Source organism: Tachysurus fulvidraco, chromosome 11, assembly GCF_022655615.1.
Source record: "Tachysurus fulvidraco isolate hzauxx_2018 chromosome 11, HZAU_PFXX_2.0, whole genome shotgun sequence".
Taxonomy (NCBI): Eukaryota; Metazoa; Chordata; class Actinopteri; order Siluriformes; family Bagridae; genus Tachysurus; species Tachysurus fulvidraco.
This window is the reverse complement of record NC_062528.1, coordinates 13,055,918-13,072,749: the sequence shown is the minus strand read 5'-3', so window position 1 is coordinate 13,072,749 and position 16,832 is coordinate 13,055,918. Positions and strand designations below refer to the sequence as shown.

Below are 16,832 nucleotides of genomic sequence, written 5' to 3'. Positions count from 1 at the left end.
TAATTATTTCTTCCTTTATTGCATTTTAATTGTGTGACTTTGAATTTCATTGTGCTTTGGAATTTAATTATTAGCAGATTGGGAATTGGTTATCATGAAATCGGTTGAACTTCAGTTTGAGTTGAACTTCACAAGGATAAATGACTTATTATGTAGCTGAATAAAATACTTGCTGTGTGAGATAAAGAAGACAAAGCTGTGACATGAGTGCCAGGGTTGTGAGTGCACAGCTGGGACGGATGGTAGCACACACACACACACACACACACACACACACACACACACACACACAGACACAGACACACACACAGACACACACACAGACACACACACAGACACACACACAGACACACACACAGACACACACACAGACACACACACAGACACACACACAGACACACACACAGACACACACACACACAGACACACACACAGACACACACACAGACACACACACAGACACACACACAGACACACACACAGACACACACACAGACACACACACACAAAAGCCAGGGTCTCAGCAGAGGAATGTATCGGAGCCTCGGCTCTATAGGGTAACAATGAGCAGTGCTTCATTAGAATACAGCTGAGCTTCGGCCCCAGCAGAGACACACGTGCGCACACATACGCTCACTCTCACACAAAGCCTAAATTATACATCTACACATTTAAATAACAACAAAGAAATCCTACAGTTTTAACAGTGATTTCTCAAAACGATAAAACAAGTAAAGATGAAGCAGGAAACACAAACAACTATAACAGCAATGTTGTGAACCTAGATCCCAGATATTTAGTGCACAAGCCTGCAAATGACTTGATACACAACTTTAACCCCCTCTTATAAATACTGAACATAGCGCTACCTCGAAAGTGTTTGTCTGGATGCAGTAATCTGCCTACACATGACTGACTACGTTACCTGCTTGTTTTTGATGAGGAACGAGCAGAACGTCCATATCCAGCTTTCTCTCTTTCTGCTTGTCTTTCATAAGTCCACTACTCAAGATTCGTTCTTAGTCTTACACACACACACACACACACACACACACACACACACACACACACACACACACACACACACACACACACACACACACACACACACACACACACACACACACACACACACACACACACACACACACACACACACACACGACAGACCACTCCTCCCCTCCCCCGAACTTTTAGCTACAGAGGAACTACAGAGAAGAGGTCGTCCATGGGATAGAAATCTACTCAGACATCATATTGAATGTAAGCTGTTATTACGGAGATATTATTCATTTCTGAACTGTAAAATCCACACACTGGACTGAACATTGGGTTCGTTTAGATTTGCCGTGATGTTTAAATGACCTACAGTTCTGCCAAAATTTACACTTACATCTTACTACAATACAAATATGTGCAATATACTGTAAGCAGGTTTCAGAACAACAGTGACTGGGTTCGTCCAGCTACAACGGCCAGCTCCATTAAAATAACAGCTTCACAGCCACAGTTTCTGTTAACAGGTTACGCATACTTAATTAGGTGTGGCGTGAGAGAGAGAGGGAAAGCCTACATGACTCATTACTCAGGACTGGTGATTTAAAGCATTCAGCATTAATCAACACTGCAGTTCATTTCATCTCTGGTTTAAACCTCTTTTGGATGGTTTGGTTATTTTGGAAGGATGAAATTAAATAAAACGGAACGCTAAGTTTCCTCTCATCACACATGCATGTAGTAAACATGTGTAACATCTATTAGCCCCAGAAATGGACAATAGAGATGTGATGGGAGTAAAGGGAAAGGAGAGACATGGACACATCTGCCTGGTTAAACCAACACGACCTCTTCACACATCCAATCACTAATCAAATGTATTTGTTACTACAGTATATGGACAGACACAAGAAGCCATGCACGCACACACGCACACACACACACACACACACACACTGTCTCACTCCTGCACACACACTCGCACACTCTTGCATGCAAACACAGCCCTCCCTTCACATGAACTCAGTGCTCAGTCTACTCAGACATACACAAGCGCACACAAGATACACACACAAGAGTCAGGCACACACAGAGACACACTGACACAGGGACACACATCACAATCACACACACACAAGCGTTATCTGATATCTAAGCATGTGTATGCGATGCAGCAGCACAGAGGAAAATAAGCCCAATACAAGCAGCTGAAAGTGTTTCATGTTCAAGTGCACATCAAGTGAAATTAGGACTTTAAAACTAAATACTCAGCCACACCATTTGTGTCCGTCCAAAGCACAAAGACCCGATTCTCTGTCGTCGCCTCTAAACTCACTTCATGCCTGGACATGTGGATTTGCTTAGCTTATATTCACAGTCACTGAAATGTTAACATAACAAAACCACACACTAAAGAGTGCAGAGATCTTATAGAAAATGTAAGTGTCCGTTTTCCCTTCGAAAATTATTCATGTTTCATTTGGTTTATTCTGGCTGTTTGATATAGGACGACTATAGACAACTATACACAGTACAGTTGTGTATTTCTGCTTTTTTTTTCCTATTTTCACAAGATAAATGCAAGCTGTTGATACTTCTTCTTGCAAAGTGTAGCTTGAAGCCCAGATCAGATTAGAAATGGTATACTAGTATTAATCATATCAAATCAAATTGTATTTGTCACACATACAGGGTGCGATATGCAGTGAAATGCATTACATTCATTATGTAATCTTCTATACCAGGTTTGTTTTATTGTCTTTCCACAAGATAGTAGTAAGGATCAATTCGGGGATATTTTTGGCAACTAGTATTAGATTAGATATTGAGCGTGTTGATATTTGTTCCTATATTCATCAAACGTATGATTTGGGTAGAACTGTAACTTCGACAGAGGGAAATCTGTCCAGTCATGTAAGTATTTTCTGTGAAAAACTTTTTCATGAACTACACAAACGCACACAACACCAAGTCGCTTCACACACACAAGATAACTGCAGAGTTAAGTAATAATCAGAAGAATAGAACAAAATTGATGTGGTTTGATTTGACAGAATTAATATCCAAGTTTTTCCAACCCCATACGTAGAGCATTTGCTCTTGTGTACTGATGTGTGTTGCATCATGGTCCTGGAGAAACATTTTGTTCCAATACACACAACCGATATAAAAATGGCAATAAAAATCCACTTGACACGACTTGACCCTCTTTAAAGACGTTACATTAACGCCTGACCTGTTTATATTAACATAACTTTAGCAGAAACTAACTTGGATCGGCAAAGAAAGTAAACACTTTTACAGCTTATTTGATGTACACAAGCATGTGTCTCATAAATCCTGTGCATGGATTGAGTATCACGTGTATTCACAGTGTGGATCACTGAGATGTCTCTGAGGACCTCATGATATCGGAGATGAGCACTGCTGCGCCGGTTAATCTGTAAATGTCACCTAGAACAACTAGAGGCTCCTCAAATATTACTCAATTATTAAATAACATCGTCGATGGATGTCAGCGCTGTGGAAAATATTACGCAAATTGTACTACACACTTCTGTAGAGGCCTTGATGAAATGAACAAAAGAGTGAAAGAGTTTCAAGGTATTTGTCTTCGGATTCTTATTGTTTCCATAGAATATGAAACGATGAGAAAAATCAAGACAACACACTGGTTGAGCAGATGCATGTGCATGGTTTAGGGAAAATAATGATCGTGTTGAGAAAAGAAAAGCTGAGGCTGGATCTGACTCAGAGTTACAGTATCTGACCTGTAATTAGGCAAAGGAGGAATATTCTTACCTTTTGTTAAGTTCTGGTTACTCAGAAAAGCCTTTAAATCACCACACAGAGATGCAGTGCCAACCTTAAAGAAGACGATATTGGGAGTGAAACTGATTAGTAGGTTAATGATTCTAGGTAATATACAGAATATTGAGTAAACAAAGCCGCACCTATAAACATTATAAGCCGATGCCTAGAACATATTTTGACACCCTGGCTTTTAGAAAAGCATGCATATATTTGACAACATGCTTTTATTTCATTCAATTTTTTTTCATCGTGACTAGCTGTTTTAACAAGAACACAGTCAGTCTCTAACTAAAACTAAGCCTTAATCCTTTCTAGCTAAGAGTGATTTCTAGTTAAGAGTGAAAGTAATAATAATAATAATAACTTTATTTTTATATAATGCCTTTAAAGTAGCTTCTCAAGGCGCTTTACATAAAAAATTAAGGCCACCCGATGGTGAAGTTGTTGGATAGCTATACGCTGGAATCAAAAGGACCGAACATTATCAGTTCTACAGTATCTCTGATCAGATATCGGCGGTCAGAATTATACTCCTGTGCCACAGCTGGATTAAAAACCTTAAAGTCTGCTTTCCCACAACAGTGAAAAAACTAACAGTTTTTTACTTGTGACTTAACGACTCTGCTTGAGGTTAAAACAAAGCTACTTCAGACAGTTAAATGCAAAACAGAAATAATGTTTCAGTTCAACAAACCTGAAGTTTTCAGCACTATCTATTGTATTAAAATGTAGATTTTTGTCCACATGAAACATAAATTAGATTTAAACAGCAGTCTTATCTTTAGGTCACAAGGTAAGAAAGTTTGTGCTTTCTCTGGCTACAAAATACGAATAATTGATGAATTTCAGATGTGTTTCAATACGTCAGTGTTTCGTTGTAAAGTACATAGAGCTGGTCTGGCTAATAGTGCTGATAAGGAGAACATACATGCTGCAAACGCACTTAAATAGGAAGAGCTTCATGTCAGTACACTCTTATGTCCTTATGCGTAGCAGCTTTTGTGCTAAACACAAATCTTCTGTCTAGTATTTATTTTTTGGTGAGTAGAGAAATGTCTGTTTCGTAATAAAACCTACACAGTTTATAAGAAAATATATGCAAGTGTATTTACAAAAACAAACAAACAAACAAACAAACAAAAAAAGACATAAAAGCCTCTACCGTAGCAGCACACTTGTTTTGGAAAGACAACGATAACAGAGGAAGTCAGATGCATGGCGTGGTATATTTTTCACCCCACTGTGGCGTGAAGTGAGGCAGGAGGACGACACTGTGGTCATGTAAAGTGCAAGATAGTCTGTAGGCTGACGTGCCCTGATCTGTGTATGTTTGCTAACACTTTGTTGTTGCAGAATAATGACATAATGCTTACTTGTTTGGTAACGTTAGCAACAGTATTTCGACTAGTTTGTGAAAAAAATCCTTTACCTTCTAGGAGAAAAGAAATTCTCTGTCATGTTAGGCTAATATAAAACAACTAGCAAACTTGAGATCATCTCCATGAAATGAATAAACATTTAAACGGAATAAACTTTTATTAAGTTTATGTAGTGTAATAATTGTGCTCATTAGAGGAATGTTCGAAAATGTTCGTGATAAAAACTGCTGTGTATTAGAGACACAGTCATTGCTGTATGATGGAATTAATACAATTGTGAATTTTTTTCATTCATATTTGGAGTCAGATTTAAACTAAACCCGAATCTAACACAGAGATAACTTCAGTGTGTCTATAGTTACAGGGTACCTGGTTCGATCCTGGGCTGGGGTTTGGCTACTGTCTGTCTGGTTTCTGTGTTCGTTCTCCACTTATCTCCTACCTCCAAAAACAGGCTGGAAGATGAAGTGGCTACTCTAAAATGCTTCAAGGTGTGAATGTGTGTGTGAATGTGTGTGTGCATGGACATATCCAGCGTTCCTGATTTCTTGGCTCTGGTTCTATGCCCACTATAAAGCATTTACTTTATGTGAACAAGTTTGTGTGTCAATACTCACTGCGTTGGCCATCATATAGGAGATAGCAATGAGCTCCTTCCACTAGTCACCAGTTTTCAATCCTCCTGTAGACAGAAAAACACAAACACACAAGTCAGAAGAAAGTGAGTGTGTGCATGGAGTAGTATACACATGCAACACATTTACTGATCCTAACTGTGTACACAGGATTGTATGCATGAGTGTGTGTGATTATAGGCCGTGTGTCGGTACGGCGTTGATCTAAGCTACTTATAGCACAAAAACACAGATGTGTTAAATGAAGCAAGGAAATAAGCCCAGCCTGACGCTTTGCCCTCTGTAACATTTTTATAGCAAGAATCTGCAAATGAATTTCATTTGCATGGACTGGTCACGGACAGATATGCAAGAATTCTAATAGTGTGACTCTTATTAATGTGTCCTCTCTGTCCCCTAATCGTATATTACTTTGCCATGCCACTAATTATATGCTCCCAACTGGTCAAACGCTGTGCTATTCTCACACTCAGAGGAACACGTAACGTACGCAAATGCTCAACATGCTGCATGACGTGCTGGTGAGAACATCAGACGTTAGTCTGAAAAGAAGGACATCTTTCCTTAGATCCAGTGCAGAAACACAAAAACCTGATTGCCTTCTAAAAGCCATTTACTGTATACGCAAACCATCAAATATTAGAAACACGTGACGATAAGAGCTGTATGTACTGATTATACGTGTGTGGTATCCTGGGAAAACCCACACATGGTGACATTTTGGCATTTATATAAATGAGCAGATGAGGGTTAGGAGTCTTGCTGAAGAGCCTAGGATTTTAACGTGGGATTTCAATTCACAACCTTCTGACCAGCAAGTCAACGTCTTAACCACTGAACAAGGGATAATAGTGGGACTTTAACATTCTACAAAGTATCACTGCCAATGCTCATTGCATATATATTATATTATATATATTATATTATATTATATTATATTGAAAGTAATTTCAATTTCTTTGGCTTACATAAATAATCAGGAATATCATACATCAGAAGTTACATGAAAAGTGTGTGAAACCTTACAGACTTCCTGCACATACAAACTGTAGAATAATGTCTAACTACATAATGCAAATTCAGCCATCTGCACAATAGATGTTCAATAAAAGGAGTAAATGTTTTGCTCCACTTAGATTATTGTGTTTGTGTATCTTTTGTGCACCTGCTGACTATTTGTGACCGCACACCTGCTGCAGCTTCCGAGGCGGTATTTAACTCATATTCATTTGACATGCTGCATTTTCTGAGAACACACAAGCTTCACAGAGTTCACCAGACAAATTCCATCGGCTGAACAAATAAATATTAAAAACAAACTGACGCTAACTGAATGAATCCGACATGTGTATATGTGGTGTGTGGAATAAAATAAGTTTTTTCACAGTGTGGTACCACATCTAAATATCGCATTCAAAATAGAAAACAAAAATATTTCAAATAAAAAAACAAATCCATTCCATCAAATAATCACACCAGACAATTTTGATAACATTCGTATCTGAACTGAATACGATAGAAAAAGGGAGCTGATCCAGTACCCCACAGCAGGACTGTAACTAACTCTACAGATCGATGATGGTTAATAAAAAAGTCTAAATATACAACAACCAAAAACAAAAGAAAACTAGTTGCTACACTAGAATTTTCTATTTTTCTATATTCTATAATTACTTTGAAACCTTAATCATTATGTTTGTAGCGCAAGACATACGTGATCATTTCTGCAAAACATTTTCTTAAAAGCTTAAAAAAAGATGATAAAGTATTTGTAAAAAGGAATGCAAACTGAATTGTTCAATAAATGCAAGATATCAAATAAGACTTTTATCCAATTAAATGATACTGCTATTTTAAACTTCAGTTAACCCTGTGTGTGTGAGAGTGAGTGAGTGTGTGTGTGTGTGTGTGTGTGTGTGTGGTGTGTGTGTGTGTGTGTGTGAGAGAGAGAGAGAAAGAGAAGAGAGAGAAGAGAGAGAGAGAAGTGAGGGAGAAAGAGAGAGAGAGAGAAGTGAGGGAGAGAGAAGAGAGAGAGAGGTGAGGGAGAAAGGGAGAGAGAGAAGTGAGGGAGAGAGAGAGAGAGAGAAGTGAGGGAGAGAGAGAGAGAGAGAGAGAGAGAGAGAGAGGGAGAGAGAGAGAGAGAGAGAGAGAGAGAGAGAGAGAGAGAGAGAAGTGAGGGAGAAAGAGAGAGAGAGAGAAGTGAGGGAGAGAGAAGAGAGAGAGAGGTGAGGGAGAAAGGGAGAGAGAGAAGTGAGGGAGAGAGAGAGAGAGAGAAGTGAGGGAGAGAGGGAGAGAGAGAGAGGGAGAGAGAGAGAGAGCGAGAGCGCGTGTCGATGGCCAGTCTTGTTGAGGAAAGCCATGGGAGAGGCATTAAGCAGACAGCTGGTGAGCCTGCCTGTGCCTGTGGGGGAGATGAAAAGGCCCTGCTGCCCCCCTTATCCCATCAGACCCCTGCTGCAGTCTCATATAAAGGCCTTTTGTCCTGCGAGGGAGAGGCCGAATAGAGAAACCACAGAGTTCTTCAAAGTGGCTGCAGCTCCCGTTTTCCTCTAGATCTTCCCTTTCCTTTATCATTCTCTAAGGAAAAGTCCACCCCCAAAATACAATTGAGCTGCACACAATGGCTTAAACGCATAGCTGCAAAGGACACGACATTCTGAGACAACTTGTTGCTGACTAAGAAGTGAAAGCAGGTGTAGTGTCAGGCAGTACGAGTTCAAACTAGATGTCCATGCAATACAAAGTTCACACTGTCATCATCTCTCTCCTCAAAGAGCAAACAGACTTCTCAAAGAAACATGTGCAAGACTTCCAGGACTGTTTGCTTTCATGGCTGAGTTTACGATGTCAGTCAGTGCAACGGCAGTCGACTGTGGGCTTGTGAGCCTTGATTTGCGTTGAACACAATCAGCATCTCATTACAACTCATGCATCATAATATACAGTCATGTGACCCAACTGACGCATGACTAATGTTTAACCTTGAGAAACGAGAAAGATAAATCATTTTCTAATCAAAACAGGCTGCAAAGTTCTCACTCTGTTTCACACAAATACACACATCATGGGTTTTTAATTGTCTACTCTAATTGCCTACATCTACTGCTCAAGACCACAAGGTTCCACTAGCGTTAATTCCGGTTCACTACAGACTACACTACACTTCACTACAGACACCGACGACTGCCTAGTTCACACCTGGCAGAAACATGCATCCAGTGTGATGGTTCAAATGTGTCTCAAAAATGCATTTGTGACAGGATCGCTCAAAACTACGTTCAGAAGTGGTCTGGGACTCAGACAGCAACCAAGGGGTCAGTGCTCTAGCTGGAAAATATGTAAGACTGTAAGACTTTGGAAATCGCACTAAAGGGTAAAGCTCTCTGAACGACGGATAAAGGACTCGTAGAGGAAAGCAGCTGCTGTGAATAGCGCCGTTGTCTCGTATCACGTTCGTTTTTAGGTTTCCTTAACGGACCACAAGATCAAAAACAAATGCTGAAAATAAACGGGGTAAAAGACTGAAGAAATAAATGTGTGTGGCAGACTTCCTCCATCAGAAACAATCCAATCATTAAAAAAATCCAGACATGTAAAACACTTAACAGATTGATTTTAAAACTTTTCAGACTTTCTTCAATTTTAAATTTTAATACAAACAAACCAAACAAACAACAAAATAATGTTTTCTTGTGTCGATTTCTTTTTCAATTTTAATAACAGTCGTACTTTTTTCCATTATTATACATTCCACAGACGGAGGAAATATCGACGATTAAATAAATCACTACACATTTCAGCTCAAACACGACACTGCAGCCTGGCTGGCACATTCGTTCATTTCCCTTCTTTAATTGCTTGTCAGGAGGACAAGGCGACACCAGAGCTTAGCATGGGAATAGTGAGCTAGGAATATTCACCGTGACTAGAACCGTCATTTTCCTAGCAAGTCTTTATCTCTTGCTATGTGTGATGTGATTCTTTCTGTCATATTTGTGCCATTGTAAAGAATATAAACTCCAGCCAAACCGTCTCATCATTCTGCCTACTTCACTGACTCAAGGCTACTGACCTGGAAGAGGTGACTCTGTTAGATCTGCTGGGAAAGAACAATACTAACTTAAGAGAGAAAAACCGTGGTTAAAGACTCTCTCTGCTGGAGGTCACAGTCTGTTAGTCTAATCAGGGCTGAACTGTAGAGAAAAGGTTAACTAGAAGCTTTCCTCCACCACACAGTGAGTTCAGAAAGCATAAAGTACGCTGCACTGGAGTGGGGGTGAGTGTCAGGGTGTCCGTATCCACCCTCGTGCTCTCCGCTCACTGACCCCCTCCATCTGTCACCAGTGTCGCACAGTGGCAGTCTAATCACCATGGCAACAGGGTCACTTAATATGATCATACATCAGATCATACAGCTCATCGGTGCGTGTGTGTAGGAGCGTAAAATGTACTAAAGAGGAAGGTTTCAGATCTTAAGACATGAGTTGAATCTGTGTTCTGCAATTTTCACATCGCTGTGAGGGCATATGAAGACTGGACTGGCTTCACAAGCTATTAATCTGAATGGCAAGTCAGCAGGAGGGCCTGAATGCACAAGCTAGACAGAGGATAGAGGAAGGACAGAGAGGACAATGGGTTTAGGACACATCCCTTGGAATCTCACATATCGTGTGTGTGAGACGATCTGGGAAACCCATCAGTATAGCGGTGGTTACAATAAGGCCGTCATAAACATATTTCATCAAAATGAATTAGGAATCATTTTCTACATTTTTTTTTTATTCTTTTCTAGGTTTTATAGATGACGGTGGGTTAAAGTGCCAGCACTCAGTCTGCCTAGCATGTTTAAAACCTGTTAGCGACACCCAAGCGTGATTCCTTCGCACGATAAACATCAGGCTTTGACGGAGTTGTCGGACAGCTATATGCTGGAGTGAATGGATGGAATCTTTAAAAAACAGTTTCACTACAAAGCAAGATCTTTAATTGTGATTGAGATTTGTGCAAAAGGTAAAACATTTTAGTTCTGGAAATCCCACATTTTTCACATCTAGGTACAATAGAATAAATTCCCCATAAGAAGGGTGTTTCCATGCTAACGACACAGGCACGTTAGAAATGTCATCAGAAATAACAAACATCTAACACTGATCCAATATCAAGTATCCACACAAGATCGAGTCGGGTTCGGTATCAGATTTGTTCGCCGTGCATATTTTCTGATCTGATGGAATAACGTTTCAAGCCATGAGAACGTGCTGCTCGTGAATACGGGACACAGCTTTTCCTCACACCTAATGATAAACTTACCTCACATACAGTTAACTCGCTCTCACAGTGTGTAGGTCATTTACTTTTTCGTGGCTGTTCATTTTGGCACAGAACACAGCAATAAAATTCTGATGTGGACCAAAATGAAATAACCCAAAATAGTTTAGCTGCAGTCAGATTGTGACCAATAAATAAAACAATCTTATGTATTTCGCCCGGTCCCCTCTTACATGTCCTACACATCGGTGCTGATGTCAGTATTAGCTATCAGGCAAAACTCAAGACTCTACATCAGTATCAAAAATTAAAATATGATATCAGTGCATTTGTAATATAGTCTGATATTTAAGGACAAGACTGAGATCTCTCAAGGAGTCAAGAAGCCATTCAAGGCAGAGAGCAGGAATAGAAGTACACACTTTTAGGACAAGTCAAATACAGCAGGTGCTAAAATGGTTCCGATTTATTTGAACATTCGGTAAATAACTCTGTCTAACATCACTATATCTTATAGTAAGAATCATATAAACCACAAACTCAGCCAAAGGAAAAGCTTTAGTGCATGTTCTAAAGAAATCTGCTTATGTACTATATATATTTGACAATAATCTCAGGTGAATACACAGTTCCCCAAGTATGGCCTGCTGGTGTTATTGGACTAACAGTATAGTAACATTTTCCCTCTTCTCGTGCACAATTGCATCACAGGTCTGAAGCAGCCAGGAAACTGACTGCTAGAGCTTGTGTTTCCCAGAATGGAATGTGTATGGAGGTTATGTTGTGCTTCTCAGTGCTGGCTTGTATGCACACGTTCACTCCAAAACAGCACAGTGTCTCATGGGACGCGTTACAGTGACAATGGAGTACACAGCACTGAGCTCAACAGCTGTGAAATGGCGCCAAAAGGGATACACAGGCTTTCTCTTGCCTGCTGTCGTTACTACACAGACGCACAGTTCCAAAGCTTTACATGATTTGCAAAAAAAAAAAATCTTAGATGGAAATAAGCCACAGGGCTGTAGAATTTCAGCAGCTGCTCAGAAAGTGTTCAGAGACATTACGCACCAAGCGGCTCACTCGGTCAATGTTCTGGTGCAAATGTGGGCACGATCCCAATGTGCCAAGTAGCAGAAAGGGTTGGGCACCTGTCACACAGACACTATGAGCTCCTGGTGGGGGTCTCGTTTTCCATCGCCTCTACACGAGGGATTAAATGTGCAGGCCGACTGCAAGGGATCAACAGATGTCTGTCTTAAATCTCACAATCTGCACAGGAAGAAAACAAGCCAGAGGCATTACAATGAAGATATTCAGACTCTTAGTTTCTTAATGAGGGCAACAGCCTAATCGATGATTAGATTAGCATCTTTGTGTGTAGATTCTCAACAGTGCAATCTTCCATTGGATCAACCCCTACTGACTGGAACAAGCAACTACATTTAAACAAATTCATGTCTATTCTTCCTGAAAACCATTCAAATGAAGTTACATACTAACTCCTGAACAACAGCAAACTCTGTGTTCGTCACCGATGGATCGTCTCAGATTCGACTTTTTATACGGAGTTGCAAATCTCTGTAACTTTCTTTTGCAACTGAAAAAAGTCTACAGCTGTAATGTGGTGTCTGTTGGTTGGCTGAAGCCTAAAAGAAAAAGTTTCCACCAAGGTTTGCTGTGACATGGCTCACTTTAATTATCAACAAACAGAGCAAAAGAACAAATAAGGGCTCAGAACATTGAAAATATTCCTGTTCGGCATCGGAGAGTATTTTTGAAATCACAAACATTGCTTGTTTTTTTTTCGTCGACATGAGTCATGCCACAAAATTTACCCAGTAGACTCCAAATCATCAAGATGATCGCTGTGTTAAATCAGATGCCATAAAAGTACAACAAACATGACTAAAAATGATAAACAGATGTACAACAGGCTAGCAAAAAAAATAAATAAAAAAATTTCAGCCAAACTGATGCTCATTGATCAGTATTTAAGCACAGAGAGAACATATCCAAGGGATACTTGGGTGCTTTCAGATTACGACAGGGGAATGAAGTCAATAAAATCCATAACCAATTACTCAAAATGCAGTTCAATGACAAACAGGCTTCCTGTTAAACAATACAGCTTTGAGACTTTGGCTGTTCAATGCCATGTTATGCACATCAGAGGAAAAATTAACCTCACTTGATATAAACAAATCATTTGTGTCAAGCCGACATTGGCTTCTTCTTCCTCCTCCTCCGCTTCTGGCTTCCAAGCGTTCAATCAACAACCTTCATGGAGACTGTTTTAGGGTAATCAGCAACCTGGAACCTTTTATTTTAGTGAAGGGTGTATTCTGTAGTGTTTCTTTTTTTACAATGTGTAGAAGGTATTGTGTAGTTTTATTTTTTTAACATGTAAGGGTTCAAATGATTTGTGACGTCCAATGGCTTCCAAAATTATAACGTACAATTCGCAGCTGCACTCTGATCTGTTTATTACAATATAGAGATCAGATGCTACTTCTACTAGTTCATGTTCAGCATGAGTAAAAAAAATACATGTGTTTGGCATATATTGTATTATTGGAATTTAGTTGATCAATCAGGTAAAATAAAATCATACAGTTTGCAAGAATAAGAATGATGAGCGGTAGTGATATACCCTTACCATTTTCCCAATTTCAATACAATACAATAAAGGCTTTGAAGACTGGATACCAGATACAGATCCTATGTTGACATTCTTAGTAATAAAGATGAATGTTTGCTCATATGCAAGCTGGTGTATATATCATTAAGTTACACAGAAACGTCACAGGGCTGATGGCACTATGCGTTATGTGTTCTGTGCATCAGTTACGATATATCAGATTTGACCGGATATCGATCACAATGTCCAGACTTGATGCTCAATCTTCCGTTGGATCAAATTTAACCATGTTAGTGGTCTCTAGTGGGAATATTTAAAAAAGCCTCTGTCTATGATAAATGAACATAAATAACTTTACTTCACAAAAAAGGATGCATCTATCATAATCATTATAACCAGATGGTTATATATAAACATTCTGCCACATAATCATACCGTAATATACTGATATACTCCGGTCTTAGTCATAAAATAGATGTTGCGGTTTTAAGAAACTAAACCAGGAGGAAGGGAGGTAAATTTTTATAACATAGCACTGAGTCAGCTGGTATTTACCTGGAAATCCCTACAGAAGCACGTCTGAATTAAAATAGTGGCATGTAGCTTCTCCTCAAAGTCAAGTCGATGGGACTTTATTAACCATCTGCTGCAGGACATGAGAGCAATCTCTATCCAACCTGAGCGGAAATGTGCAGATTGCAAAGTTTACAGAGCATCGCCCAGCTGAAATATATGTGCTTTCAGTATTGCGTGGCATATGTATGAGGTAAGACATAACAAAGGATACATACATAAAGTCACTAACACACTAACACTACACTTCTGTGTACTGGATAAAATGGGTAGTAGGACAAGTGTTAAGTCAGCTCTGAGCTAGTTTAATTCACACAATAAACCCTGAGAAGTAGCTTTATATTATATATACAATATATAAAATTGTATATTATGTATATGTATGAAAGGATAAAGCTTTGTATTAATCACACAGTGCTATATACCCCTGATAGAGGCTTGCACTCAATAATACCTTTCTGCAAAGTGATGATAATTTCTCTCATATTATTTATGATATTACTTGAGTTAGCAGTAACAGTTGGTGGTACTCGTTAATTAAAAAGGTACAAACTACTTTATTAATATTATTATTTTTATCGTTATTATTAATCATTAGTACGCATAGAAATGTCAAACTAACTTCACTCCAGCTGCAAGTTTATGATAAGCCACACCAAAGCACTTTTCCATCCAAGATGTGTTTTAAAACGCTGAAAAGCTACGTTCAAGGGCTCTCTGAAGTTCTGTCACTATTCATATTCTCTATAAAAATATATCCAAACGTTCATTACCTGTAGTACAATCCGGAGCCCCAAGTAGAAATATCCTAAACAGAAAAACTCTGAGGAAAATTAGCAAACAATAAAATCTCAATAGAGAGAATTAGTTATATTTGACAGGGACAGCTCGAACTGCTAGGGCCCTCGCGTTACTTCCTGAGTGCCGAACTCTGCACCCAAGCTTGGCGGTGGGAGACAGCCGGCAACTCTGATTGGTTACACCCGCTCGTGACGTGATACACTATATACGAAATGATTGGACGTCCACAATGAAGCCGGCCCCCGTAGCTAGGTCCTCGCACAAAGAAGACGCGTGCAGTGGAAGCGTTCTAAATAAAAGCTGATTCCCTATATAGGCGCCGTACATAGGGGTAAAATAATAGCTGTAACTAGTGGCCTATAAATAAAATATGAAGCCAATTGGGATTCAGCCCAAGTCGTTTAAAAACCTCCATGGCTGAATTGAATTAGTTCAGACAAAGAGGGGCAATGTGTTTGTTTTGTATGTTCAAAACTGTCATGTTAAAAAACTTTCATTTGTCAGAGTTTAAGTTACATTTTCTACAAGAAAGGGACGTACAAAGCTACAATTAAAGCTCTGTATATTCATTATACCAAACTATGTGTCTAATTCTAAGTGACTATTAATTAATAAGACGTGTTTAGTTTCACGGTTATCATACATACATTGCATGCATTCTAATAATTTACTTTGTTTATTCACTATTTAAAAAAATAAAATTAATAGTTTTAACCTGTCAAGATCACAGAAAAAAAAACAAAATAATGAAAAAAAAAAACACAATTTTTTTCACATCATATTCTTTAAATTAGAATAATGTAAATTCCTGCTGAATATGTGCCATGGTGAATGTGTCCATGTAGTAGAGATAAGTAAATGTTATTGGATAAACAATTTTTGTAGTTTTTATAAACCGTATTTGATTTCAAGTCTAAGAGGTTAAAATACACAATACTGCTACAAAATACATAGTACAATAAGATAACAATAAAAGTTTGCTTTCATAGAATAGTGTGGTTGATCTGGTAGAAAGGCTGTTTCCTGTGTGATTATAGATTGTTTTTAATGAATCTTTTGTTAATGAAAGATACACATAGATTGTTGTGAAAGATATTTAACCTATGTTTAAAGCGTTATACACTTTTACATTTAAATGTAACGGCACTGGGGAATGAATGATATTCCAGTTTATTTTAGGGACACATACCAGTAACTTGTTGGGGGAATATATGGTAAGAATGGTACTGGTAAGAATATATCCCTTAAAACATTTTTGCTGGGATTTTTCAACACCGTAGTGTGACTGAAAAAGTGGCTACTGATGGGATTATCAGGAGTGAAGTCTTCAGTAATCCTCTACAGAAACAGTGTGTTTAATTACTTGCACAGATATTTTATTTGCATTGTTAAGTTGGTGGATGTTGTAGCCTAGTGATTAAGGTGCTGGATAACCAATCGAAAGGCGAAAGGTCATGAGTTTGATCCCCACATCCACCTGGCTGCCACTGTTGGGCCCCTGAGTGAGGCCCTTAACCCTCAATTGTTCAGTTGTATAAAAATGCACTAAAATGTAAGTTGCTCTGGAAAAGAGTGTCTGCTAAATGCTGGAAATGTAAGTCTTTCCAGGCAGTAATTGGAGGAGGCAAACTGCTAGTGTGAATGTTCTAATATAAAGGCATAATGTTTCCTAATATCTAAAAAGAACTATAGTGTTAGCTGCACAGAATGTAATCATCTTTCATCTCT

The 16,832-nt window shown here is 38.9% G+C and overlaps 1 protein-coding gene across 8 annotated transcripts in view; it reads right to left on the bottom strand.

Moving 5' to 3' along the window:
* The window catches only part of tfdp2 (transcription factor Dp-2), a 35,418-nt gene extending 20,163 nt beyond the window's left edge, over positions 1–15,255 (bottom strand). Inside the window, exons 1-4 of one of the 8 annotated variants that reach the window (XM_027147891.2) lie at positions 15,077–15,255; positions 14,286–14,407; positions 5,807–5,871; positions 3,799–3,862 (exon numbers count right to left, since the gene is read on the bottom strand). In XM_027147891.2, coding sequence (XP_027003692.1) covers positions 3,799–3,862; positions 5,807–5,821 — 79 coding nt within the window. In that variant the 5' untranslated portion in view covers positions 5,822–5,871; positions 14,286–14,407; positions 15,077–15,255. Of the gene's footprint in view, positions 1–925; positions 1,056–3,798; positions 3,863–4,972; positions 5,037–5,806; positions 5,872–14,285; positions 14,408–15,076 lie in introns of those variants that run through there. The other 7 variants (XM_047820710.1, XM_027147895.2, XM_027147890.2 and 4 more) reach the window with 7 other exon arrangements.
* Between the last annotated feature and the right edge of the window lie 1,577 nt (positions 15,256–16,832).